Source organism: Mus musculus, chromosome 11 (assembly GCF_000001635.26).
Source record: "Mus musculus strain C57BL/6J chromosome 11, GRCm38.p6 C57BL/6J".
Lineage (NCBI taxonomy): Eukaryota > Metazoa > Chordata > Mammalia > Rodentia > Muridae > Mus > Mus musculus.
Genome location: NC_000077.6, coordinates 50,947,423 through 50,973,137, shown reverse-complemented (window position 1 = coordinate 50,973,137; position 25,715 = coordinate 50,947,423). Strand labels below are relative to the sequence as shown.

At 44.1% G+C, this 25,715-nt stretch overlaps 2 protein-coding genes and 1 pseudogene across 2 annotated transcripts; 1 reads left to right on the top strand and 2 right to left on the bottom strand.

Moving 5' to 3' along the window:
• Positions 1-3,170: 3,170 nt before the first annotated feature.
• Olfr1378 (olfactory receptor 1378) lies at positions 3,171-4,118 on the bottom strand. Its single transcript, NM_146910.1, has one exon. The coding sequence runs from the start codon at positions 4,116-4,118 to the stop codon at positions 3,171-3,173; it is 948 nt and encodes a 315-aa protein (NP_667121.1).
• Positions 13,190-14,129, bottom strand: Olfr1379-ps1 (olfactory receptor 1379, pseudogene 1; annotated as a pseudogene).
• On the top strand, positions 19,381-22,332 carry Prop1 (paired like homeodomain factor 1). The gene is made up of 3 exons (NM_008936.2): positions 19,381-19,842; positions 20,889-21,112; positions 21,894-22,332. The coding sequence occupies exons 1-3, from the start codon at positions 19,734-19,736 to the stop codon at positions 22,230-22,232; spliced, it is 672 nt and encodes a 223-aa protein (NP_032962.1). The 5' UTR covers positions 19,381-19,733; the 3' UTR covers positions 22,233-22,332.
• Positions 22,333-25,715: the final 3,383 nt, after the last annotated feature.

Sequence of the window (25,715 nt, the reverse complement as noted above, 5' to 3'; positions counted from 1 at the left end):
AAGTGAATCATATTTTTCCATTAATTTCTTTATTTATTCACTTTACATCCTGATCACTGCCCCTGCCCCCATACCCTCCTCACCCAGTCCCTCTCCCACCCCTTCCCTTCTCCTCTGAGAGTGTGGGTCCCCCTGGGCATCTCCCCACCTTGGCACATCAAGCTTCTGCAGGACTAGGCACATCCTCTCCCACTGAGGCCAAACAAGGCAGCCCAGTTAGGGGAACAGATGAATTCTATACCCAGTAGCCGAACTGCTGCCTTTTAGTCTGAGCATTTAATACACATGCACTGAATGTGGTTACTTATCAAAAACTGTTTTCTCGTGCCACTGGGTATTTATTCTATAGATTTTTTTCATCATACCTTTCACCAATGTTACATTGCCAGTTCGCCTCTCTTCCTCTCTTGCTCTGTTTATTTTTAGGCTACTTTATTGGTGGCTATCTTGAAATTATAACAACTGACTTGTAATACGGCTAACTTAAGATTTATTAAAAATATAATTTTTATTAAAGATATATTTCTTCCAGTCATGGTGGCACATACCTTTAAATCCCAGTACTTGGGAGGCAAAAGCAAAAAGAGTTCTGTGAGTTCCAGGCTAGTCTGGTCTACATAGTGAGACCCTGTCTCAAAAACAGATCTATGTCTGAGTACTATGTTGTATTAGTGGTAGTGGGCTAAGCCTCTGGAATTGTGGGGGTCATTGATATTTCTGCTTGTGTTAGAGCAGACCTGTCCATGTGTCAATTTTTCAAACTAGTTTATTGATTGGTGATCATCAATAATTGGCTTCTATGTGTAACATTGATGTCTATGATGTATATGTGTGCATGTGTGCATGCGTGCATGGAAGCCTTAATTATATGTAGTTCATGAAGGACTTTTTCACCTTCTCTGCAGTTAGCTAGTGGACTGACATAGCCCTGGTTACACGTAAGGAGAAATGTAGGAAAATGATGCTGTTTCTTTAAATCTTGTAATGAATGCTATTCAGGGAGGGGAGTCTCTGCACCCTATGTGAGAGGCAAGGTAGTTACATATATCCTTGCCTCAGGGATTTGCCAGCCAAACAAAGCATTGAGCCCAGATTTTGGTAGAACAGCATTCCTAAAGTCCTCTGTAACACCAACCAGCCCTTCTAGGGATGTGGACTGCTATCCCTACAAACACATGTGGGCTGAGCAATGGAGAAAGGTGGGTAGTTCATGCCTACCAACCTCTTACCAAAGAACTATGGCCATTTCTCATGAAGTGATGCTGGGTTTGGTCATTGTTGAGCAGGATATGGAGTTCTGAAATAGTGTGAGATTTCTGCTTTACCATTTGTGTGAGGCAGGAGATTGACCCTCAGTGATTTCCAACCCACAATTTTGTGCCTGGATCTAATTTTAAACTTTTCTATTCAAATCAACTGAAATTTTTGCATACTCACTGAATTTGTTGTAAAATGTTATGTATATACACATACATATATACACACATATATACATATATAATGTATTATATGAACATAGATTATAAATGTCCATTTTCGTGATAATTTAGTACGAATATTTATGTTCCTGATAGATATTTTTGCTGGTCTTTTATTTATTACAGCTTCTTTCCCTCCCAGTACTGAAGGTAAAAACTGGAGCCTTAAAGCTCGGACTGGTATTGAACTTGCATCTTTCTGCCTCAGTGCCTTATGTGTTGGAGTCACGTGCCTGGCCTACCACACCTGGGTCTTCCCATGATTTGTGTTGTATGAATTGCAGAGGGAAATGTGAGAGGTCAGCCTTGACCTTGGCACTCATGAGCTGGCGTAAAACTTGTTCCATGGGAGCTCCATGTGTCTCTTAAAGAGCCAACTCCAAATGGTGATCTGGCAGCAGAAACAAAAGCCCCTCTTGGTGGAAGCTACTGATAAGTGAATGTAGAGGAGCCCCAAATTCAAGTGCCTTTGTCAGAGCTCCATGCTGACACCCTGCATGTTGATGGATACATCGGGGTGAATGCCACAAAACCTGTGATCACAATGGATACACATTGAAGTCACACTCTGTGCCTGGCACGCTGCACAGAAATATACAAAAAAGTATTCATTTCTTGAGTAACTTTTGAGGTGATTAAAATAGGAGCCATGCACAGTCTCCTTCACAACCATTTAAGTGCCAGCTTCGAGGCTATTCGTGGACCTAGAGAATGTTCCTGGGACATATTTTCAGACCTCTACCTCCATGACTGGCTTGTTATGCCATTCACCAAAGAATCAGAAAAGGAGACAGAACTGGTCCCTAACAGCACACCGTTCAATAGTTGAGGATCGTGCAGAAACGACCACTGTATATGCTTTCACCCCAAGCTGGTGTCTGGGATAAAATTCAACACTTTCATCTTTCTAATTCCTTCATTCTTCCCAGCATTTGGTAGTTTTTGTTTTTCTATTTCAATAAGGTCTTGGCTACTTCTAAGGGTCATTAGTGATTCTAGAGACCTGAACAGGTCAATTTCTTTGTTTTTCAATTTCCTTGAGCTTGTAGACAGGAAACGTGTGCAGCATGATATCACAAGGATGTGAGTTTTAAATAGGATGATGCAAAGATAAACCAGGAGTGGTGGAACACACCTTAAGTTCTACTACTCAGAAAGCAGGAGCAGGTGGATATCTTGGAGTTCGAGACCAGCCTCATTTACATAGCAAGTTCAAGGGTAGCCAGAGTTATATAGTGAGACCCTGCCTCAAAACAAACTTGACGCAGAGATACTCTTTAACATATTACAATTATTCAATGAATATTGTCATATATGTTATTCAACAGTATGCAGGAAAGATCACTTGCAAGCTTCCTTATTGCATGGGACCCTTGGATGGAATATACAGTCTCAAGTTCTTGCATCTACTAGCATCTTCTAAAACTGCTAGGCACAACCATGCGAAGCACAATGAGGAGTCATATGAAGTTAGCAAACATGCTCACCTAAGCCCCAGATTTGTGTTTATCTCTAAAATAAGGTCACACAACTTGTTCCACACAGAGACAATAAATTCATGATTTTATAGTTATGAGCATTCATCAGTGTGGCACTTAAAGATGGCAACATGAGTAAGAAATACAATCATGAAGATTATACTCACCTCAGACTCAGTTGCTTCATTGTCAGTCTTCTCTGTCCTAAAACTGTCTAGTTGTAGAATCTCGAAGAAGTGAGTCTCCTACACATGAGTTTCCTGAGGGCTCCTTTGACATCACGATTCCTCAGGCTGTAGATGAAGGGATTGACCATGGGTGTCACCACTGTGAAAAAGGCAGTGGCCACCATGTCCTGTACTGAATATGTAGACGAAGGGTGCATGTAGACCCCCAGGATCGCCCCATAGAAGAGAGAGACCACAGTGAGGTGAGACCCACAAGTAGACAGGGCTTTCCTTATTCCCTGAATAGATGGGAACTTCAGCACATTGGAGAGAATATACCCATAGGAAACAGTGATGCATGTGAACGGTGTGATAGAGGTCAGCCCACCCACAGTGAAGGCTGTGATGTCATTGATGAAGGTGTCAGAACAAGAGAGCTTCAGGATAGGGTAGGGGTCACAGAAGAAGTGGTGCATTGCATTGTGGGAACAGAAGGTGAGTCGAACCATGAGGAGAGTATGCAAGAGAGCATGCAGGTTTGTGATGGCCCATGATATGGCCACCAGGAGAACACAGAGTCTGGGCCTCATCATCATGGTGTAGTGGAGAGGGTGACAGATGGCCACATAGCGGTCATAGGCCATCACACTCAGGAGGAAGCCATCCATGTTGATGAATGTGATGAAGAAATAGATCTGGGTCATACACTCTGTGTAAGAGATGGTCTTGATTCCCAACATGTAGTTCACCAGAGCCTTGGGGACAGTGACTGAGGAAAAACAGATGTCAACACTGGAGAGGTTGGCCAAGAAGAAGTACATGGGTGTGTGGAGATGAGGGTCACAGCTGATGGCCAGGATGATGAGAAGGTTCCCACAAACGGTGACCAAGTACATCCACAAGAACATTCCGAAGATGACCTCTTCCTCCTTTGACTGCCCAGCAATTCCCAGAAGGAGGAATTCTATGGCTGTTGACTGGTTCTCTCTGACCATATCTATGGGGGAGAAAGTTCCATTGCCAGGTATGATTGGATTTCAACACATAAGCCAAATCATCAATATAATTTGGAAGAGCTTAGTTGTTAGTTTTGAATTTACTAAACCTGAGTAGTCTAACTGAACATTTACAGAAGAGTCTGGTTAACTTTACTTTGATTGCAGTGACCGTGTTCTTCCTCACTCCTGTTTGCATATATAAGTTCTTTCTTATGCAAAACTTTCCTTGGTCTAATAACTGTGCTATTATATCTCACATTATAGGTGAAACAACAGAAGCTGGAGGCAATGAGGTAGGTGATTTATCCAAATGTTGTTTCTTCACACTGTACTTTGAGTAGCTAACATTTATTGAAATTTTAACCAAGAAGTAAATCCTTTATCTGATGCCACTCTAGAATCCTGAAGATTTTACCAACAACTGTTCTAATTTTCTTGGAAGCTGAAACCTTTAGAGTGAAGAGAGCAGACTGACAGTTTTGCTCAGCATCTTACCTGCCCTTACATTGTCATGCCTCGGCTGCAGGGATGCGGTGAGCTGTGTAAGAGGCTTTCTTCCCTTTCCTTCAGGCAGAAGAGCAGACACCTGAAGCAGCTGGCTTGTTTTTCTATTGGAAGAAAGAAATTTACAGACAGAAAAGGAGCAAATTCAGACTATCTAAACCTAAACTCCAGGACTGAGAGACCAGCACTGCCACGAAGGGCTGAGGGAAGAGGCTTTGGCTTCTGTGTCTGTGTAAGATTCAGGGTGCTTAAACACGAAGAGAGGAGAGCTGGTCTCTCAGTGACCAAAATCCTGGGGAAAGGGAAACAGAAGAGATGACGTGTGAGATACGGCCCTGCCTGCTGGGACACAGGGTACACTGGTGTGCCTGACATCAACATTTTGAGAAGACTGGCTAGTGTGTAGACACTTTGGGGTAATGAATCCACCCGTGGTGTGAGCTCCACCAGGGAAATTACCAAAATGCTGAGATTTGAAACCATCAACAGAGGATTAAAACCCAGAACTGAAATGAGGTGGGAAGTATCTTTTTAAAATTGGAAAATGTTCCCAGTGGAGTGTGGCTAAGATGCACCTTAGAATGTGAAAAATAGGGGACCAGGGAAAAGGCTCAGAGGGTATGGGTGCCTGTCAACAAGGCAACTCCATGAGCTGAGTTCAGTCAGAGGACCCATGGGATGGAAGGAGCGAGCCAACTCCAGCGTGTTCTTCTCTGACCTCCACTTGTGTACCTTGACATGTGCACACAAACATTGTAAGAGTACTTTTAAAGAGAATTTGAGGAATGAGCGAGTGACAGGTGTTATCAAGACACACGGGAAAGTATATGTCTCGTATACATTAGTATCCGTTCTTCTGGACAGATGCCATAGTGGGGTCAGAGATAGAGAGAGGTAGTAGGATTTCAGGGAAGGAGTCTAGTATTTGAAATATCATGTGGGACTGTCACTAGGATGAATGCTGTTGTTACACTGCCTCTAGAATGATTGGCTCTAGGAGACTGAGTTGCTGGACAATAAAATCATTCCATGGTTTAAACTCCTAGCAAGTTGAGCCTCCAAAGGAAGTCACACAGTACAGCACGCCATGTACCTAAGTTCTCTTAATGCTTAGGTGTTCTTTGGGCATCCTCTGCACTAGAATTCTGCACCATCTCCACCCCGCAGCCTCTTCACTGGGAGGTGGTGTTTCTTGTACTTCATTAAATGGTGATTTCAGTTTCTCTGACTTCCATACATTGACTCTGCTTTCATCCATTATTTCTCGTGAGCTGAGCAAGTGTGTAACTATCTGAGACACCAAGCACATCTGCACCAGTGTTTGTGATCCTGGACCGTAAAATTAAGGCTGCTTAATCTGTGGGCTTAGATTCAAACCAAGACCCCTCCGTGGGGCTGGGCAGAATATCTAAGTGGCCTGCCTTGGAGACACTGTGTTGTATAATTGACAGTATAGAGGATGATCAGGGGCAAACAGTGGACACAAACATGGAGATTAAAGGGTGAACAAGACTGCTTTGTGTGCCCGAGATATCCAAGCAAGGGTATACTGAAGTGGGCTCTTGCCTCTGAGGTCCTAGCCCTGCCTGCTGATAGCCATGGGCTATTTAGCAGTTTGTACTTTTCTGTTTTCACCCTGGATGTGTCTTTGCTGTACTCTCAGCAGACAGTGCACCCTGACAGAAGAGACCTTGCATGTATGAGGGAGAACAGGCCTTTTCTCCCCTGAGCTTGGTCCGATGCAGGGGAACTGGGTAGGTCTCTCTTTGTTTTTTCTCCATATCGTTTCACACGTTTGCATCCATGTGAATCCATCTTCTATCGGGGGTGAAGGTGCCCCTCCCTCATTGCTTGCCGGGCCCTCTCACCTGCTCTTCTATGCTGCTGTCCCAGCCTTTACAGAGTCCTCGTCCCTGCTGCCTCTGTGCTTGAACCTGGAGGACGCGAAGTCACAGTTGGGGTTGAAAACCAAAGGTGTCTCCCTCACTGGAGAAACACATAGCTCCCTCTGGTCAAGTTTAAGTGATTGGAAACTAACAAGCGGCTCCTCCGTCCCTTGAGATCCAGGTTGTCATAAAGATCGCTGCCAAATCAGAGCGCCCCTTGGGCTGAGTCCTCAGCAGTCCTCATTAGGGGCACGCGCTGGAGCTCACTGTGTACAGTTCCTTCCTGGACTCGGGAAACGGGCCTGTAGAGGCTCTTTCCACTTTTTCTCTTGAGTATTTTCAATTATTTGCTTTATTAATTTATTAGTTTTAGTGAAATAATGGCTTTCATTCTGATATTTTCATATATGTATCTGTGTGTACATATATAATGTGTGTATGTATATATGTGTGTGGTATATGTATATATGTGTGTGTTGTTATGTATATATCATATATGCATATGTATGTATATATATCACATATGTATGTATATGATAGAATACATATTACTGCACTTCGCTCATGTTTACCTCATATATGATCCCCTGTGTCTCCATCTTACCTCCTTGCTGATTTCTTCTCCCTCAATTTTTCTTCATCTCCTTCCAGGTTATACACATATATTCATACACATGTACACAGGTCATACATACATACATACATAATACATACATACATATATACATATATTTGAATCTATATCCACACAAGAGGAAACATGACATCCTGTGTGTGTGTGTGTGTGTGTGTGTGTGTGTGTGTGTGTGTTCTTCCCCTACTATCCCCCCTTGTTCTTCCCTTCATACTGTGGCTAGACCCTTTTCTCTTCCCCCATAGCCCTCTATTTTCCTTAAGGAAATATTTGAAGAGGATACATTTCGAATTATACTAAACTGTGACTGGTAATTTTTAAAAGTGTTTTTGAGTCATGCTTTTGTTGCTGTTGCTACAAAATCTTTGCCTAACCCAAGATCACAGAAATTTATTGCTATTTGTTTCTCCTAGAAATATATCATTTTAACTTTTTAAATATCTATTCTAGAGTTATTTTTTATTTAATTCAAAGCTAAGCTGTGTTGAGTGTTTTTAATATGGTCAATTGATTATCATGGATATTTGTTGAAAGATTATACTCTCTCATTGGCTTGATTGGGAGACTTTGTCTCACATCCACTTGGTCACATGTGCTTGGACATACAGACGAACTCAACATGTCCCATGATCCATGTGTCTATGCCTCTGCTAACCTTCTGTGATTTTCTAATGAATCGTGAGATCTAGTGATATCAATCCCCAGCCCTGTTCTTTTCCAAGTTGTGCGACTTTAGTTCATTTCCCACAGAAAAGGTTAACAGCTGTTTGTCGGTCTCTTGGGAAATAAATTCTTCTGTGTAATACAGCAATTTGGCTCATGGAAAACCCATGTGTTGTTTTCTGAACCAATGGTTTCCTATAGATAGGCCAATGGTTTCCTGCAGATAAGCCACTGGTTTCCTGTAGATAAGCCAGTGGTTTCTTGCAAATAAGCCAATGGTTTCCTGTAGATAGTCCAATGGTTTCCTGCAGATAAGCCAATGGTTTCCTGCAGATAAGTCAACCTGCAGATAAGCCAATGGTTTCCTGTACATAAGGGGTTTTCCAAGTTTTTTCTTTTTTTCCATTTTCAGATTTCCTTTTCATTTGTTTGTTTTCAGGATATAGGCTTTACATTTATTAACATCGATTCCATATTTTAATCTTTATCTTATTTATTTTTTGAGGCAGGGTGTCACTGTTTAGATTTGGCTTGCCTGGAACTTGCTATGTAGACCAAGCTGGCCTGAATTCCAGAGTTGCTCCTGGTTCTGCTTCTCAAGTGCAGATTAAAGGTGTGCGCCACGACACCAGCTCAAGTGATTTTATACTACTTTAAAGTCACTTAAGAAACTGCAAATTTCCACTTATTCACCATTGCTGTATAGCAAAATGATGAATTTTGAGTTTTGACTTATATCCTGCCACCCTCTGGAATAGTTGGCTTCAGCTGTCACTTGACACATCTCAGAGTCACCTGGGACAAAGAAAACTCAACAGAAGAATTGCCTAGATCAGAAAGACCTGTGAGCATGTTGGTATGACATTTTCCCAATTTCTTATAGATTTAGGGACTGCGGGCAACACCAGTCCTAGGCAGATGGAGGATCTCTGTGACCCCTGCTTCCTTTTCTATTTTTTAGCTTCCTCTGTTGATGGAGTCTGACCTACGAGATGAAACATATGTTTTCATATCCAAATTTCTTTTGGCCATTGTGTTTATCACAGCAACAGAAACTAAACCAGGACACCTTCCTAACTACAAAACTAGATATTTGGTAAAGTTTCTTTCTTTCTCTGTGGAATTAAAAAAAAATGTGTGATAGGAAGTCACTTTGTCTACAGACAAGATGAACTTTAATTTTTCTTTTCTTTTCATCTTCTCTTGCCTTATTGCACTGGCTGGTATTTCTCCTCAGTTTTGTGTAGGACATTACCTTCCTTTGGAGGCACATTTATGCAGAGAGGAACATTTAGTATTCATCTTAGATAAGTTTATCCCTGTATTTTGTTGCTGTTGTTTAGATGGGCTGTTATCTTTTCTTTTGCAATGCTGGGAATCGAACCTAGAGCCTTAGGTGTGCTAGGCAAATTCCCTACCCCTGAGCTACATTCCTAGCTCCAGCTCTATGTGTTTGATAAAGACTCTTTGTTAGGTCAAAGAGTCTTTTGATTTGGAGTGTATTGAGTATTTATATTATTATTAATGTTCTCTTGTTACTATCTTTTCCTGTACCAATGCCTACGGTTATAATAGCATCTATTACAGCTGTAGCTTTGGCAATTGACCAGTTCCTCTAATGATGGAGACCCTGATAAAGGCTCCATTTTTGTTTTCTTTAGTCCATATTAATGCTGATGATACTGGTGGTTGTGTAGTTTGATTTCTTGTAACATTTAAAATTTCAGACTAATGTTATACTTACTTCATATATGTATATATGTTATACTGACTTCACATATGTGTATATGTTATACTGACTTCATATATATATGCTATACTGACTTCATATATATGTATATATGTTATACTAACTTCACATATGTGTATATGTTATACTGACTTCATATATGTTTATATGCAGGAAGCGGGTGTGGCCGCAGGCCCCATGAGACCCACTTGTTTACTGCCTTGCCCGAGCATGCGCAGTGAGGCTGCATGCGTGGGCTGCCTGCCAGGCTGGACAGTTCCTCGTGATCCAGACCTGTCAGCCTATCTGTGAACGACCTAAGCTCGTGCCTGGAGCGTGTGTGTGTGTGTGTGTGTGTGTGTGTGTGTGTGTGTGTGTGTGTGTGTGAATTCTGATTGGATGAGGTGAGGTGGAGCTAGAAGGAGGTGAGTCAGTGCGAGTATCGAGGAGTTGTTGTTTAGCCCTTGCCCTAGGTAGAAGTCAGAAGTAGAATAAGAGTAGTTTTAGCCCTTGCCATGAGTAGAAGTAGAGTAAGAGAAGCTGTTGTAATAGGAGTAGTTTAGCCCTTGCCCTAAGAAGAAGGTGCTGGGTAAGGAAAAGCCTGAAGTAAATTTGCTGCGTGAACCCGACTTGGTGTCTGTGTCGTTCGTGTCGCCGCAGGCCGGAGACTGCGGAGACCGGGACATATATATACTATACTGACTTCATGTATGTCTATATGTTATACTGATTTCATGTATGTATAGGAAAGTTTTGTGCTACTGCATTTTCTGAGTTTATGAAATATCAATATTAACACCAACAGAGTTACAACAGGTTTTGACTTTAGAAGATATAAAATTAAAATTTCATTAACTGAGTGACTAAGAATTTATTTTTATTTAGTTGGACACTTTTTGCTAAAGTTTTTCCTTTTCCCTGGAATTTTCCCTTTTCACCCAATTTGTCAAACTGATCATAGTAGAGATGGGAATAATATTCCTAGCTTTCTGAGTGCTTGCCTTTGTGCATGCCCTGGGTCTGATGCACAGAGTCACAAAAACCAGATGGAGCTCCCCTGTAACCTCAACACTGGAGAGACAGAGGTGGAGGGATCAGAAGTCCAGGGACATCCTGGCTACAATGCAAGTTCCCGAGCAGCCTGGGCTACATAATGCACTGTTTCAAAAAAAAAAAAAAAATCTAATTTCCTTTCAAATGTCTCTGGGATTCAGTTACACACTGTATTATTCCTGACAGTCATTCTTAATTTCAGTTGTTTGAGCATGGCAGAGCTGACTAGGTTTTACTTAAGTGAAATATTTTTCTAACTTGGTGTTCTTAGCTATTTGAAATTCCCTGAGGTTTCTGATTCCTATGTCTCTGGTTGAGCAGTGACTTGACTGGCGTCTCTTTAAATGCCTGAGCAAAAGAGAAGAAGAAAAGGCATTGGAAGAGTTAAAGTGTTAGAAATACTGATCCTTGCTCCATAATGAGAGCACTGGAGAAAGAGTCAGAGCAGTAAGACAAACACTTTAGGTCTTTACTTCAAAGAGTCACATGTCAGCTTAGAGAAAAGGCAACACAAACAAACAAACAAACAAACAAATAAAAAACAAAAACTAAATCTAAAACTAAAACACCTGGCATGCCTATTTAGTGCAAAACAGTGGTTCTCACATTTTTTTAAAAATTTACATCTCAAATGCTGTCCCCTCCCTTTCGACTCTGAGAAAGTAACACCCCCCCCCACCCACCCAGTATCTTCCAACCCTGGTGCATCAAGTGTCTGCAGGATTAGGTCAGTCCCTAGGAGTTCCCTGGAGTCTACATTAGTTGGCACTGTTAGTCTTCCTGTGGGGTTGCCATCTCCCTGAGGGACTTAAAGCCTTCCCCTAATTCTTCCACGAGGGTTCTGACCCTCGTGGGTTCAAAGTTTGTCTGTGGATAGCTGCATTTATCTCAGTCAGCTGCTGGGTGGAGCCTCTCAGAGGGCTGCTATGCTAGGCTCTTGTCTGCAAGCACCATATAGCAACGATGATAGAGGTTCTCACACTTAATCACACTTCTTTGTTCCCTGAATTCCTCCTCATCAGGAGTTTTCAGAGTGATACAATGCTCCCACCTATAGCATAGCCCCCATCCCAGATTCCCCATCTTCCCGAAGCCTGATAGTCCCTCCTTTTCAGAGCTGTGGGCTCAGTACTATCTGCAACCCTGAGATGAACTGAAAAGCACCCAGGTCAAAAAGGTGCCAGCTGTTAGCTAGGGGAGACAAGTGTCCAGTCCAGTGTACTTCTTGATGGATTACATTCCCCAGACTGAAAATGAGCCATCGTGATTTATTTCATACAGTATCCCCATAAAATCTCCTAAAAAGGCCATTACAGGGAATGGTAGAAGCCATTACAGCATAAATGGCTGTAATCAAAGTATGCTTCTGCCGTTCCCTCTGAGCTCTGCTAGATCAACCAAATCACTCAGACGCACATTTTGGCAGGAAACACTCCATGAATCCCTCTGAAATGGAAGCTGCTCTCCCCACATATACAGTGAGCTGATGAGTAGGGAATGCTGGTAGTTCACAAAGCTGTGGACTTGTCCCTCATACAGAATTTCCTGATTGTTATAACTGGCCAAGCTAGACTCAAAGTTCTGAAATAATTATGATGTTTTCTGATACTGCTTTTGATGAGAGATGAACCTCTGGAAATTTCTGGTCCGCTGTTCTGCCCCCGCGGCTATGTCTAGCTTTTCATTTCTAGTCTACAGAACCTTTGACCATTCTGTAGTTTGATTACAGCTATATTGTAATATGGTTTAATAAATATAGGAACTTCAGTTATTGTAAACATCTCTCAAGCAAAATTTTTATGCTACTTTCCTTTGCTGCTGTTTGAAAATTAACTCACTTTAATCAATTCTATGGTGTTTGCTTTGTTGAAATAAATAGTTTTTATAATGTTTAATCATGTTTGATTAGATGCAGCTGAATTCAAATTTCATTAAATGCTGATGAACATCTGGCATATATAATTTTTCACTCATGATTTACAGTCCCAAGTCATAGTGTTAGCTGCTAAACTCACCTTTAAAGATACATCTGGGAATCAAACTATATCAGTAGAACAACTCTTCTGAGCCTCACTTTCACTTAGATAGATAGATAGATAGATAGATAGATAGATAGATAGATAGATAGACAGACAAGTAGATGATGTATAGATAGAGAGATAGATAGATAGACAGACAGGTAGGTGATGTACAGATAGGTGTTAGATAGATAGATAGATAGATAGATAGATAGATAGATAGATAGATAGATAGATAGATGATAGATAGATAGATAGATAGATATAGATAAACAGAAGATAGATATAGATAAATACATGATATATAGATATAAATAGATGATAGATATTGATAAATGATAAGTAGAGAGATGATAGATAAAAGATACATAAATAGATACATAGATAGGAGAGACAGAGATTATATGGTGGTGTTAAGGTTGACCCCTAACATACAAAATAAGTAAATAACACACTCATAGTTTGTGAACATGTGTCAGTCTCCAGTTCAAAGGATACTCAGAATGACATAACATTAAGGAGAGAAATGGCAGTGCAAGCCTCTTAGACCAACTGAGCATCTCTGATCTTAGTTCTAAAATTTAATAGTTCTGGAATCTTGACAAAACTGGCCTCGTAATTATTAGTTTTCTTATTATTTGTTTCATGTCAGGATTCCTAGGGCAGTAGATGAAGGGATTGACCATGGGTGTCACCACTGTTAGGATGACAGTGTCCACCATGTTTTTGACTAGGAGGATGAAGGGTACAAACAAATGGTCAGTACCCATAGAAGAGAGAGACCACAGTGAGGTGAGACCCACACGTGGACAGGGCTTTCCTTATTCTCTGAATAGATGGGAACTTCAGCACATTGGAGAGAATATAGGCATAGAAAACAGTGATGTATATGAATGGTGTGATAGAGATCAGCCCACCCACAGTGAAGGCTGTGATGTCATTGATGAAGGTGTCAGAACAAGAGCGCTTCAGGATAAGATAAGGGTCACAAAAGAAGTGGTGCACTGCATTGTGGGAACAGAAGGTGAGTTGAACCATGAGGAAAGTATGCAAGAGAGCATGCAGGTTTGTGATGGCCCAAGATATGGCCACCAGAAGAACACAGAGTCTGGGCCTCATCATCATGGTGTAGTGGAGAAGGTGACAGATGGCCACATAGTGGTCATTGGCCATCACACTCAGGAGGAAGCCATCCGTATTGCTGAATGTGATGAAGAAATAGATCTGGGTCATACACCCCGTAAGAGATAGACTTGCTTCCCAACAAGTGGTTCACCAAAGCCTTGGGGACAATAAAAGATGGAGCACTCATGTCAATACTGGAGCTGTTGGCCAAGAAAAAATACATGGGTGTGTGGAGATGAGGGTTCCAGCTGATGGCTAGGACGATGGGTAGGTTCCCAGAGATGGTGACCATGTACATGCCCAAGAACAGCCCCAAAATGATCTCTTCTTTATCTGACTTTCCAGAGAGTCTGCAGAATAGAATTCTGTAGCTGTCATCTAGTTCTCTCAGGCCATGTCCCTTGGGGGACAAAGTGTAACTGAAAGTAAAAGGAAGATGTAATTGATCAGGCTCCATGTACTAAAGAGATTTTAACTTAGTGTGGGGGGATGTTGGAAATTATGATGGTCACCTAATACGTGCTGGGGTGATGCTATGCCTCTGAGCTGCATCCTCAGAGCCTAAGATAATCCTGTGGAGTACATTTGGCTGAAATGCATATCTGGTCAATCTCTATAATACTTATTTATGTTTGGTTGCATGAGCTTAATTCACATATCATATTTAACGGACATTTAGTGTGCACATTTCTCTCGTGTACTATTTATTGATCCTCTGATAATTACATTATATAAAGAATTTATGAAGAGGTCTAGAGGTGGCGAGAGAGAGAATCAGAAGTGAACAGTGTTCCCCAGTCATGGATTCCATGATACTTAGCCAACATAGAACAACTAAGACCCCTGTTTAGTTCTTCCCTGTTCCTTCCTCCACATTTTCATTATGTCTCATTTATAGATGAGCTGAGAACCACTCACCGCCCTTCCTCTCAGGCATACATCTTCTCACGTCACTGTGTTAAAGTCTGAAAGTTAGAAATAGCGTCATTTAACAGAAGGAAGGACCCAAAACAAAACCACGTAGCCATAACTCTCATGGATATCATCTGTCCCTTCAGCTGAGGACAATGCTGTTTATGCAACTCCGATTGCTTTAGGTACCTCTTTACCCCTCACTGCACTTGGTACTGTGAAGAGCCAGCCTGATGGTTTATTCCTAACCTTGTAACACAGCATCATAATGTCCTTGTGGACAGAAGAACTGTTGTCACTGTGCAGAATTCTACTCAGAGACTTCTTTGTCTTAAACAAAGTAAGAAAATTAGTTAGATGTGGCACTCAATTCTACATTTGGAAGGAAGATGGGAACTTTATAGGAAGCATGTGGTTGTGTGGACATGTGTGCTATTGAGACAGTGGCATCTTAACTTCCCCAGGCCCCCTCACTGGCTGCTTTCTTCTGCAGTCAGATGCCTTTATAGAAGCCTTGTCTCAGTTAACTCCCTGTTTAAACCTGGATGATGAAAAGTCACAGCTCAGCCTTAGAACTGATGGACCTTTTTCTCACTGGAGAGCATTCTAGTAAGACACAGGGGCCTCCACAAGTCAGTTAGAATGGCAGTCTTCTCGTCACTCTCCCTAGAGGGACTGATAGAGAGAGAGAGAAAAGGAGGGAGGGAGGGAGGGAGGAAGGAAGGAAGGAAGGAAGGAAGGAAGGAAGGAAAGGAAGGAAGTGGAAGAAGAAGAGGAAGAAGGAGGAGGAGGGGAAGAGGAAGGGGAAGAAGAAGAAGAGGAAGGAGGAGGAGGAGGGGAAGGGGAAGAAGAAGGAGGAGGAGGAGAGAAGGAGGAGGAGGGGAAGAGGAAGGGGAAGAAGAAGAAGAGGAAGAGGAAGGAGGAGGAGGAGGGGAAGGGGAAGAAGGAGGAGGAGGAGGAGAGAAGGAGGAGGAGGGGAAGAGGAAGGGGAAGAAGAAGAAGAGGAAGAGGAAGGAGGAGGAGGAGGGGAAGGGGAAGAAGAAGGAGGAAGAGGAGAGAAGGAGGAGGAGGAGGAAGAGGAAGAAGAGGAAGAAGAGGAAGAGGAAGAAGAGGAGGAAGAGGAAGAAGAGGAGGAGGAGGAAGGGGAAGGAGAAGGAGAGGAAGAAGAAGAGGAGGAAGAAGAATAGCAGCCAATTAATATATCCTCCCTCCCTGAGGACTGTGAGTTCCTTGAGGACGATGTGAATCAAGTTGCCTACTTTGAGGGCCACCAGGGCTGACTCCCTGTAGATCCTCATTAGAGGTACACATGCACCCTGGACACGGAATACCTTAAGATGAGAATAGTTTGGTGTTCAGACTTGTTACTTGAACCTGGACATGCAACATTGTTCTTCTGAGTTTGTTTTTCCATCTGAGAAATCAGAAGATGTAGAAGGCAAAAACAGTTCAGTTTCATGATATCAAGGCATTTTTCTCTTACCCTTTTAGTCAGGATCTCACAAAGCCCAGGCTGTGCTCACATTCACTATACAGATAGCCCAGAACTGCCAGGTATCCCATCTCCCTTGCGACTGTGGTTGTAGGGGTGAGCACCACAGCTGGCTTACATGGGGCTGGGAATGGACGTTAGACAAGAGCTCTACCAACTGATCCATATTCTCCCCCCTGCGTGTTTTTATTATTTCATACATCTATGCTTCCATAATATAGCCAGTATTTGTTTGTGTTTGTCAAGTACACATTTATGAAACCGAATTCAATCTTACATGAATATCTGTTTACCTAAGTGTATTCTTGGATTGAGTTCTCAGAAGGAAGTGGTCATGGTGATATACAATAGCCATACTGAAATTAAGGAAAATTTCTAAGATTCAGAGCCAAGCTAGTGTTGGTCTTCTCTGCGGGATTCAAAGGAGCTCCTAGCAGAGGTGGGGCTCTGGTGCAGGAAGAATTCTTCCAGGTGGGTGGAACCCTACCTTGGCCCCTGCTACTTTGTTGAAAGTCAGCTCCTTTTCACAGTAGGGAAGCCCAACTTCTAAGGTGCCTGTCCTTGAGTCCTTCCTGCCAGGAGCCACTGCTCTCACAATCCTCCCTCTCCTGGAAATCCAGCTGCTGAGCATTAAGCAAGACAACAGGCCTGACTTCCCTTTCAGACCTTTGACATATGGCTGGCTCTGCTCAATCAGGGCAAAGCAGCTACCAGAGACTGTTTCCCAGTCCTGGGTCCTACTTACCCTCATCATCCTCTGAGACCCATACCACACGTACCGTATGCCTGGTCCTGTGCCCCGTGGAGAACCTCACGGCAGCTTTGTTCTGAACACTCTGCTAATTGCTTAGACTTCATTCTGAATGGCCCCTAAGCCTTCAGGATTAAGGTTCGGTTTACTGATTTATACTAAGAAAGTAATGACTAAAAACAGAAAGCCAATTCTGTGCTTTAATCCCTGTGACAGTGAATCTGTCTCTGACATAGAAAACCAGAAGCTGCTAGAGAAGTAAAGGAGACTTTTGTGTTTCACTGTGGGTTTCCCCAAGAAACACAAAAGGCTGAGTTAGCAATTTCCTTGAAAATACTTTCTTAAAATTAAAAAACATGTGTTAAGATTTGTTTTCTTTTAATCTGTATGTGTACGAGTGTCTGGCCTGCATGGATGTCTGTACACCATGTGTGTCCCTGGTGGTCAGTAGGTTCAGAAGAAGGCATCGGATGCTCGGGTACTGGAGTTATAGATGATTGTCAGCTGCCTTGTGGGTGCTGGAGATCCAACCTGAGCCTTCTGCACGAGCAGCCAGTGCTCTTAACTGCTGGGCCATTACTCCAGCCCTAGTAAAACATGTCCTTCTCCTGGAGTTGACACCTGTGGGTTTTTTTTTTTATAGACCTACTTTATAGCCATATGATATATGCTGGATTGATTTCTAATTAGAGTCTTCATATGATCAAATCATTTTTTAAAGTAATTTTCTTAAAAAATTAATGACAATGGGAATTTAGCCTCCCTCTCTACAAAATATCTGAGGAACAAGGAGAGTAAAGATTTGTATTTTCAACCACAAGTTTCCTTCCACTCATTGAAGAGGGTGAGGAAGCTCTGTAAGGGGATGCAGACCAGGAGATGGGGACTGAGTGCTGGTTGCAGTTCTAAGTGCACTCAGTTCGGCTGTGGATCTTGGAAGGTCACAGGTTCTGATGCACTAGGAAGGTGAGGTCCAAGATTCTGACCCCAACAAGCTCCTGTGTGCTGCTGTTCTGTGGATCATATTGTGAGCATTAAGACCCTGAGGCCTGGGACCTATGAGATGGCTCAGTGGGTCAGGTCACTTGTTGCTGAACCAGAAGGTATGAATTTGATCCCTGAGACTCATATATTGGGGGGAACCCACTCCCCACAAATCTTCCTCTGACCTCCATGCACGAACCATGGCACCTATAGATGTGCACACACACACACACACACACACACACACACACACACTCTAACAATACCAAGTTAATTAGTCTTTCAAATGGACCTTGATGGTTATTCTGTTTTGACTAGTCTTGATGGTTTTAAGGGATGTGTTTGAGGAGTTAGTTTGACCTTGGAGATCAGGTTGTCCTATGGTGACAGTGAAGTTATGAAGGGACTCATGAGTCATCGGTTAGTGTGTGTCCTGAGAAGCAAGGACTTTATGGAGGGGTGGGAATCATATAGTGGAGATGGAAAGTCCTGGTTGTCAAAGAGTCCCCCGGTTTCAGTGTGTCTTGGAAAACCCTACTGTCTGTTCTAAGTTGTTGGCTTGCCCTTAAAAAAGAAAGATATCCTAAGGATACTAAGAACAGACTTCCATAGTCAAAATCACCTCAAGAGACAGCGCTGGGGGCACTAGCTTGTCCTGACCTCTCAGAGAAGCTAAGTATCAGGGTGTCCTTGAAGAATCAGAATGGCAGAGTCTGAGAAGCTGGATTCTCTTCAAGGTGAGACCTGAGGTCTCAGTTGGGCGGGATACACTTGGAACTGAAATGCTCTGGAGGATCAAGGTCACCTTGCCATGTCATGGTACCCTCAGGGTTCTGAATGAGCGAGGAGGTGATAATGAGGAAATCAGAGTGTACTCGGAACTCTGGGGTCTGGAAGCTTGCTGGTGAGGCTGAGTGAATCGGGGATCGGCTTGGGTCAGGGAGGGGCCAGCAGGTGTGGGATCTGATACCGGGTTTTATGGAGGGTGTGGGTGGGGATCACCTAGTAGTGCTTGAAGGTTCTTGGGCTTCAGTGTGTGCTGAGGGTCCTACTGTCCTAGGGCTACCAAGGTATCCGAGAGGACCAAGAGGACTGGCATACACTTGTGATTTTTCACCCTCAGAGTTTCCTGGGGGTAGTATGAGCATCGCTCACTCACATGCTGGGGTGTCATGCCTTCTTTCCACCCCATGTCCTCCTCTCCACTCGCCCTCCCTACAGTGGGGTTCAGAGGAGGGGTGTCTCAATAGGAATGTCTTCCCCCCCCCCCGTCCCCTGCCTGCTCCCAGAAGGGGGATTTAACAGGACAAAAGAATCTGGTCCCCTGGGAATATGAGCTCTTGGCCTCAGCCCCTGGACCCTCTGACAGAGCACCTTCTCTCATCTGACTTGTTATCCTCCCCCGAGCCAGGGGGCTCTGGTGACCAAGAAGTGATTGGATAGGCTCATGGGGCCAGGAGGAGGTCTCTTCTCCAAGACTAAAGGAGAAAGAAAGGCAGCGTGAGAACGTAAATAGAGAAAACAGAGCAGCATCGGGAAGTAGAGGCAGAGAGAAAACTGGGCAAAGCCAAGAGAGAGAGAGAATGAGATGTCAATTCAGAGGAAGGATGCAGGGTTAGGAAAAGGGGAAACTGTGAGAAAACAGGTATCTAGCTATATCTAGCTATACTACACACACACACACACACACACACACACACACACACAGAGCAAGGGACAGACTCAGAAAAAGGTAGAAGGTAGAAACAGGGAGAAGAGAGAACAGAAGACAAGACAAGATAGACAGAAGCAGAGAAAGACTTCGGGGAGTCACAGACTAGAGGACAGCAGGCTAGACCATCTTTGGTTTGGGTGGCTAGCCATGGAAGCTCAAAGAAGGAGCCATCAGGAAAAGCAAACGAAGGGTCATGCCTGTGGCCGATCCCTGCCTGAGCCACGAGTGGCCTCTGGGACTCTGATCTCCACGGTAGGTGAGTGAATCCCCAGGATGGGCTTGGGTCCCCGAGGGAGCAGCAGACGTGGGTCCGTGGGTCCGCATTGGCTTTGGAGAATGGTTTGTACTTCAGAAGGTTGACAGGTGGAAAGCAGAATTGGAGCTTTGGGGACCTTAGGAAGTGAGACAGCAGAAATCCTTCGCTTTACAGGTTGAGAAGTGAGGCCCTGGCTGAGGGAGTGGTGGAAAGGCACCGGCTCAGCACTGGGGCAGCAGCAAAGCGGAAGCCTTCTGGTTGCCCAAGGTCCCTTCTCCTCCGAGGGAGCTGGAGGGATAGGGTTTTCCTCCCTAGAGGGCAGTGCAGTGCCTGTCTGAAGACACTGGGTGCTTAGTTGGGGGGTGGGGGGAGCCACACCGTTAGTTTCCCCTGGGGACAGGTGTCTCTACACCAGACCCCTCCTTTCCTTGGCACCCACCTTCCCAGGTGTCTCCTCTTCCCTCTCTGTTCTCTGCCCTGGTGGCTCTTAGACTAATTAATGTGAGGGCTTAGGGAGCTTTTGGGGAAGAGAGGCAAGCCTTTCCCACGAGCTCAAGTTCCTGCAGGCTGGTGGCAGGGCCAGGGCAGAGGTAAGAATCAAGTCAAGAAGTTCACCCCAGGGTGGAGAATGTGTTTGCATGTAAGGGGGAGGGGGAACACTTCATCCTCTTGGGGGGGGTGGGGCAGACGGGGCGTGTGGAGGAGGAGAGACATATGAAGGAGGTGCTTGGGAAATGAAAACTGCGAGTGGCAGCCAGAGACGTCATTGATAGACAGCAAAGAGTACGCCCTCAAAGTGTGTCCTGTGGGTCATATGTATGCAGGAAGGTGACGCACAAACGTGTGGGCGTGCAGCCAGAGCAGCGGTAAAGGCTGAAGGCAGGAGCTGTGATTTTGAAAGCTGACACAGTTCTTGTGGGGGAGTCCCACGGGAAAGCAACGTCTCAGGAACGAAGCAGAACACGGGGAACCCGCAACAGTGATGTGAGGATGGGCTGGTGGTCCCATTAATAAGGGGGTCTCCCTCCGTTTTTCTCCCTCCATAGACAGGAGCTCTGAGGCTTATAGGAGGCTCTCTGGTACAGAGCTGGGGAGACCTAAGCTTTGCCCACAGAGAGGCCGTCCCCACTCCCGGCGCCGCCACCGCACCACCTTCAACCCAGCACAGCTGGAACAGCTGGAGTCAGCCTTTGGGAGGAACCAGTATCCTGACATCTGGGCTCGAGAGGGGCTTGCCCAAGACACTGGCCTCAGTGAAGCCAGAATCCAGGTGATGATGCCCTAAGGTTCTCGGGAAAGAAACAAACATTGGGACGAGGGCTGTCTGGGCCTAAAAATGGGACTTTTAACCCTCATTTAAATATTCACCAGTCAACACTACCTCCAGTGCACCTGATCCCAGCTCTAAGCTCATCCACCTTGATGGATATCAGATGTAGATCTACAGAGGCATAGTTCAGGGGTAAAGCCCCTACCTAGCCCATACAAAGCCTTGTGTCTGACTTTCCAGCACTGCACAAACAAAAATACAGTCAAGACCGACACTCCAGCCTTTAATATTGGCACAACTACAACAAACAGGCAACCCTAACTGTTCACACGTGTAGCTATCTTGCCTCTGACCAATCTTACATTTCTATAAACCTTACATTCCTGACGTCTCAGCCTAGAGTTAGATGACCTGAACTCAACTCTTTCTTAAACCCAGCCTTCCCTGCTAAACAATGCTTTCCTGGGCTTTAGTTCTCAGCCCCACTTGAAGGACACTTCCAACCCTCTGGGGGAAGAAAACTGGCATGGTGTCTTATTTGGAAGCTGCCATTTCCGACTCCAGGTTGTCAGAGCTGGGAGAGTTGGCTGCAGGTTGGAAGTAAGAGAGAGGTTTCTACTTCCTCAGCAGCCCTGACTCAGACAAGCCTCATGGAGAGCAAGCTATCCTTGCTCCAGTGACACAACAGATGCCTACTCCCTGTCATTGGGGGTTATGAGACATTGCCACCCATTCAGCACAGGAGTGCCAATGTGATGTGTCTTCTCTTCCCTCTCCCCAGGTCTGGTTCCAGAACCGCAGGGCTAAGCAACGGAAGCAAGAGCGGTCACTTCTCCAGCCGATAGCCCATCTATCTACGGCCACCTTCTCTGGCTTCTTGCCAGAATCCTCTGCCTATCCCTACACCTATGGGACACCACCTCCACCAGCGCCCTGCTTCCCTCATCCCTACAGCCACTCTCTCCCCTCCCAGCCCTCTACGGCTGCCTCACTCGCTCTTCCTCCCCAGCCTGAGGACTGGTACCCCACCTTGCACCCAGCCCCCACTGGTCATCTGCCCTGTCCCCCACCCCCACCCATGTTTCCCCTCAGCCTTGAGACGCCAAAGTCCTGGAACTAAGTGGTGATAAGGCACCCTCTCTCCATAACCCTCTTGAAACACGAGAAAATTGGGGGCTCTCTTTTCCTCCTAAGGGTGAACCTAGAAACGGGGGTGGGGGGTGGGGTGTGCAGTTCAAGATTGGAAATGGAAAAAGAAGTAGGGGAGTGTTTGATGAGCTGTCGACAGGGTGAGGAGCTGAGACACTATGAGGGGGTTAGCTGGTAGGAGATACAGGCTAAAAAGCTCAAAAAGACAGGAGGGCAGTGGAGAAAGGGCTGATGGGTAATCTTGGTGAATGGTAGCCCAGAAAGACCCCGAAGCTTTTTCACTGAGATCCCAGTGGGAGACCCTGAGCTGTGACCCAGCCCCTCAGAAATCACCGCCCGACTTCCCTTTCTTTTCAGCAGATTTGCTGCCACAGAGCCCTATTTTATGAGCGTGGTTGCTCACAGTCTTGCTCCCCTTAGTTTTTCTTACCTCCAAAACACCTTTACCGATCTGAACAGCGAGCAGTCCCTGGTGCAGAGCACAGGATGCCATCAGCGTAGTCTGCAGGAGTTGTCAGCCTCTGCCTTAACCTACCTTTAAAATCAGCTGCAGGTTTAAACATAGTCTGCTCATGGCAAAGAAACTGCTTGACCTGAGGCAAACTTGTCCACAAACCATACCAGGCTCATAAACGGTCGTTTCCGGGAAAGGATTTTTTTCCCCCCCAGAAGTGCCTTGGTCTCAGCCCCTCCCCCCAAGAACCACAATATAGCCTGGTTGATGACGTCGTGGTGTTTTATGTGGCTCACCAGACAAACTTTGGGAAAGATGATGAAGTCAGATCCTAGATGTGCAAGCTCTCTGGGCGGCTTATGCTTGGAATTTCAGTATCTGGGAGGGTCTTCAGTTGTGCACTCTGAAGTACACAGTGAGCTTCACGTCAAGCTGGGATACATAGCAAGACCTTGTCTCAAAAAAACAAAGTCAAAAACATGCGTTCTGTGTGTTCCAAATGTGTTCTGTGTGTGTGTGTGTGCGCGCGCGGGCGCGCGCGCGCGCACGCAGATTTTTATTGTCATTATTAGCAATTCAGCCTAGCAACAAGTGATGTAGTTTTACATAGTATTAGGTCTTAAAAATAACACAGGAATGATGCATGCATGTCCGACATTTTGGCATTGTGAATCGATGTATCTGCAAATGTATTGGGAAGCATTCATAGCTGTCCAGGGACCCTTAAGGCCCTTGGGCTGCAGGCTGGATATGAAACAGAAAACTTGCACAGATTATGCAAATTGAATGCAAATACTTGCCCATGGGAATTTGCATAGGTTATGCAGATAGTATGCAAATACTTGAATGTTCTTTGATCTGGATCTCTGAAAAAGGGCCTAGAACCAATACCACACAGATGCTGAAACATAACTCCACTAGTCCTGAGACCATCAAAAATATTAGTTTCAGAACATCCTTGGAGGTGTTTGTTTATTTGTTTGTTTTATCATTTTTGACAAATGAGAATGATGTCACCTTTACTCATCTTTAAATTTTCCTTTATTTCTAGTGAGAGATCAGATTTGGAGCCTTATCAGAGGTTTATGTTTTTTTTCTTCTCTGTAGCCTCTGAGTTGGGGGTATCTGTGGGTCCATGTAGCCGTCTTTCACTGAGAGAATGCTGGGGGTGCTGCTTGTATATATGGAGACTGCTTTCCATGGTCGGTTACTTGTTTTCTGCCTTTTTCAACGCGGGTTCCCTAAGAAAGTTAAACCCTAATTCCCTAAGCACTTATTGTATATAAGGACTTAACTTTTGTTTTAGGTATCTAGAATTGTGCCCGTTTTGTAGAACTGGTAGAATTTAGAAGGGTCGTTTGGTTCATTTTCTGTGCTCTATGTTTGGCAGAAGAACCCAGCTGATGAGCTCTTTGCTTTCAGTAGCTTCTCCAATGTTCTCTTCATCATTTGGTTAACGACATTATGCTTTGAGTCATCTGAAATTTAATTTACTATGTGTAGTAATATAGCTCTGTGTTTACTGTTTGTTACCCCGCCCCACAATCTGCTAACGAGTTACTCCTGTACCATGCTGTAACTTTGCCCTTAGCTTTGTAAGGTCACATGTTTCCATTCACCGGTTCTCATGGGTATAGGAGCAGCTGCGGGCCACCAAGTCCTTTCTCTGCCCTGGTACCAGAACCACAATGATCAACAACTGAAGTGTGAGAATCCTGGGTAACTTTAAAAGTTTTCTTAACCAAACACAAGGTGCCTCGTGTCATTTCTTTCAGACTTCCATGTCTCTCAGCAAAGTTTGGTTTAGTTTTACTTTATTCAGACACAATCTCACTCTGTGCTGCAGGCTGGCCTTGAACTTGCTGTGCAGCCCAGACAGGCTTTGAACTCTCAGTCTTCCTGTCTCAGACTCCTGAGTGTTGCAGGTGTTACGAGCGTGCACACCCACATCCCAACAAGAAAGCTCTTTCTCTGATTAAGCAAGGCATACCTTCAAGGTACTTTATACAAACATACTTGTTCTTTGTAACTCAAATGGGGATTTTACATATTCCTAATATATGTGTGTGTATCTAAATTTAAAAAGCCTCCTACTAAGAAGTTTCTTTTTAAAAAAATCTTCAGTTTGTCATATCATAGAGGCTTAAAGTATGAAAAAAAGGTGTTTTAAAATTAACAAATGATCCTGGCATGATACATTATCATATATACACATACAGGAAAAACATTAGCTCCGCACACAGGGATAGCAAGCCCCAGTATCGGGAAGGAGACCCAGGATGTGCACACAGAGGGACTCTGGCCTCTGGGGAGCATGTCCACTTATACATTAGTTCTAAGACTTTTTGAATATGCAAACAATTTACAAAAGTTGCCCAACAGTGTTCTTGGCCATTATCAACACCAATCATCATAAGCAACTGTTCCCGATTTATCTATGGTCATCAAAAATATGAGTATGTGCACAGATGTTCCTTCCTTTCTAAAAATAAAGATGAGGCACCATATATGCTAATTCCTTTCCTGTGGCCTGTGTCCATCCTGTTGCTCTTATTGTGAGCACGTGGCCCCTCAGCCATCCGTGAAACACACAAGAAAGAGGCAGAGTTGACTTGGTGTTTTGTTCAATTGTTTGAGAAGCACAAATATCACTGTGGCTTATTGGTTTTTTTGGTCCCCCCCCCCTGTGGCTTATTGTTAAGGAATAACGTTTGATAAAAAGTAAAATGCTGCTTCTCTCAGATAGAAAAACAAACAAAAAACAACAATGAAAAAAACATATTTTCCCAAAAATTAAGTGATCAATGATTAAGTGATAATGAATAAGTATTTAATTGGGCCAATCCAAAAAAGAGGCACATTAAGAGGAGTGAAACCAGCCTTTATATGTTGGGAAGGATTGTTTATTGACATTCCAGGGACACCATTTACATGTTAGTATGAGTTATTTTTGCATCACTACTCGAAAAGTTGTAAGGTGGTCCCAAAGCTAAAGGCTTC

Excerpts from the sequence above, each read along its gene's own strand:
- Prop1 (NM_008936.2), top strand. The coding sequence starts at position 19,734 with ATGGAAGCTCAAAGAAGGAGCCATCAGGAAAAGCAAACGAAGGGTCAT. Across the intron at positions 19,843-20,888 it reads GACTCTGATCTCCACGGTAG|ACAGGAGCTCTGAGGCTTAT; the intron begins GTGAGTGAATCC and ends CTCCCTCCATAG. Across the intron at positions 21,113-21,893 it reads TCAGTGAAGCCAGAATCCAG|GTCTGGTTCCAGAACCGCAG; the intron begins GTGATGATGCCC and ends CCCTCTCCCCAG.
- Olfr1378 (NM_146910.1), bottom strand. The coding sequence starts at position 4,118 with ATGGTCAGAGAGAACCAGTCAACAGCCATAGAATTCCTCCTTCTGGGA.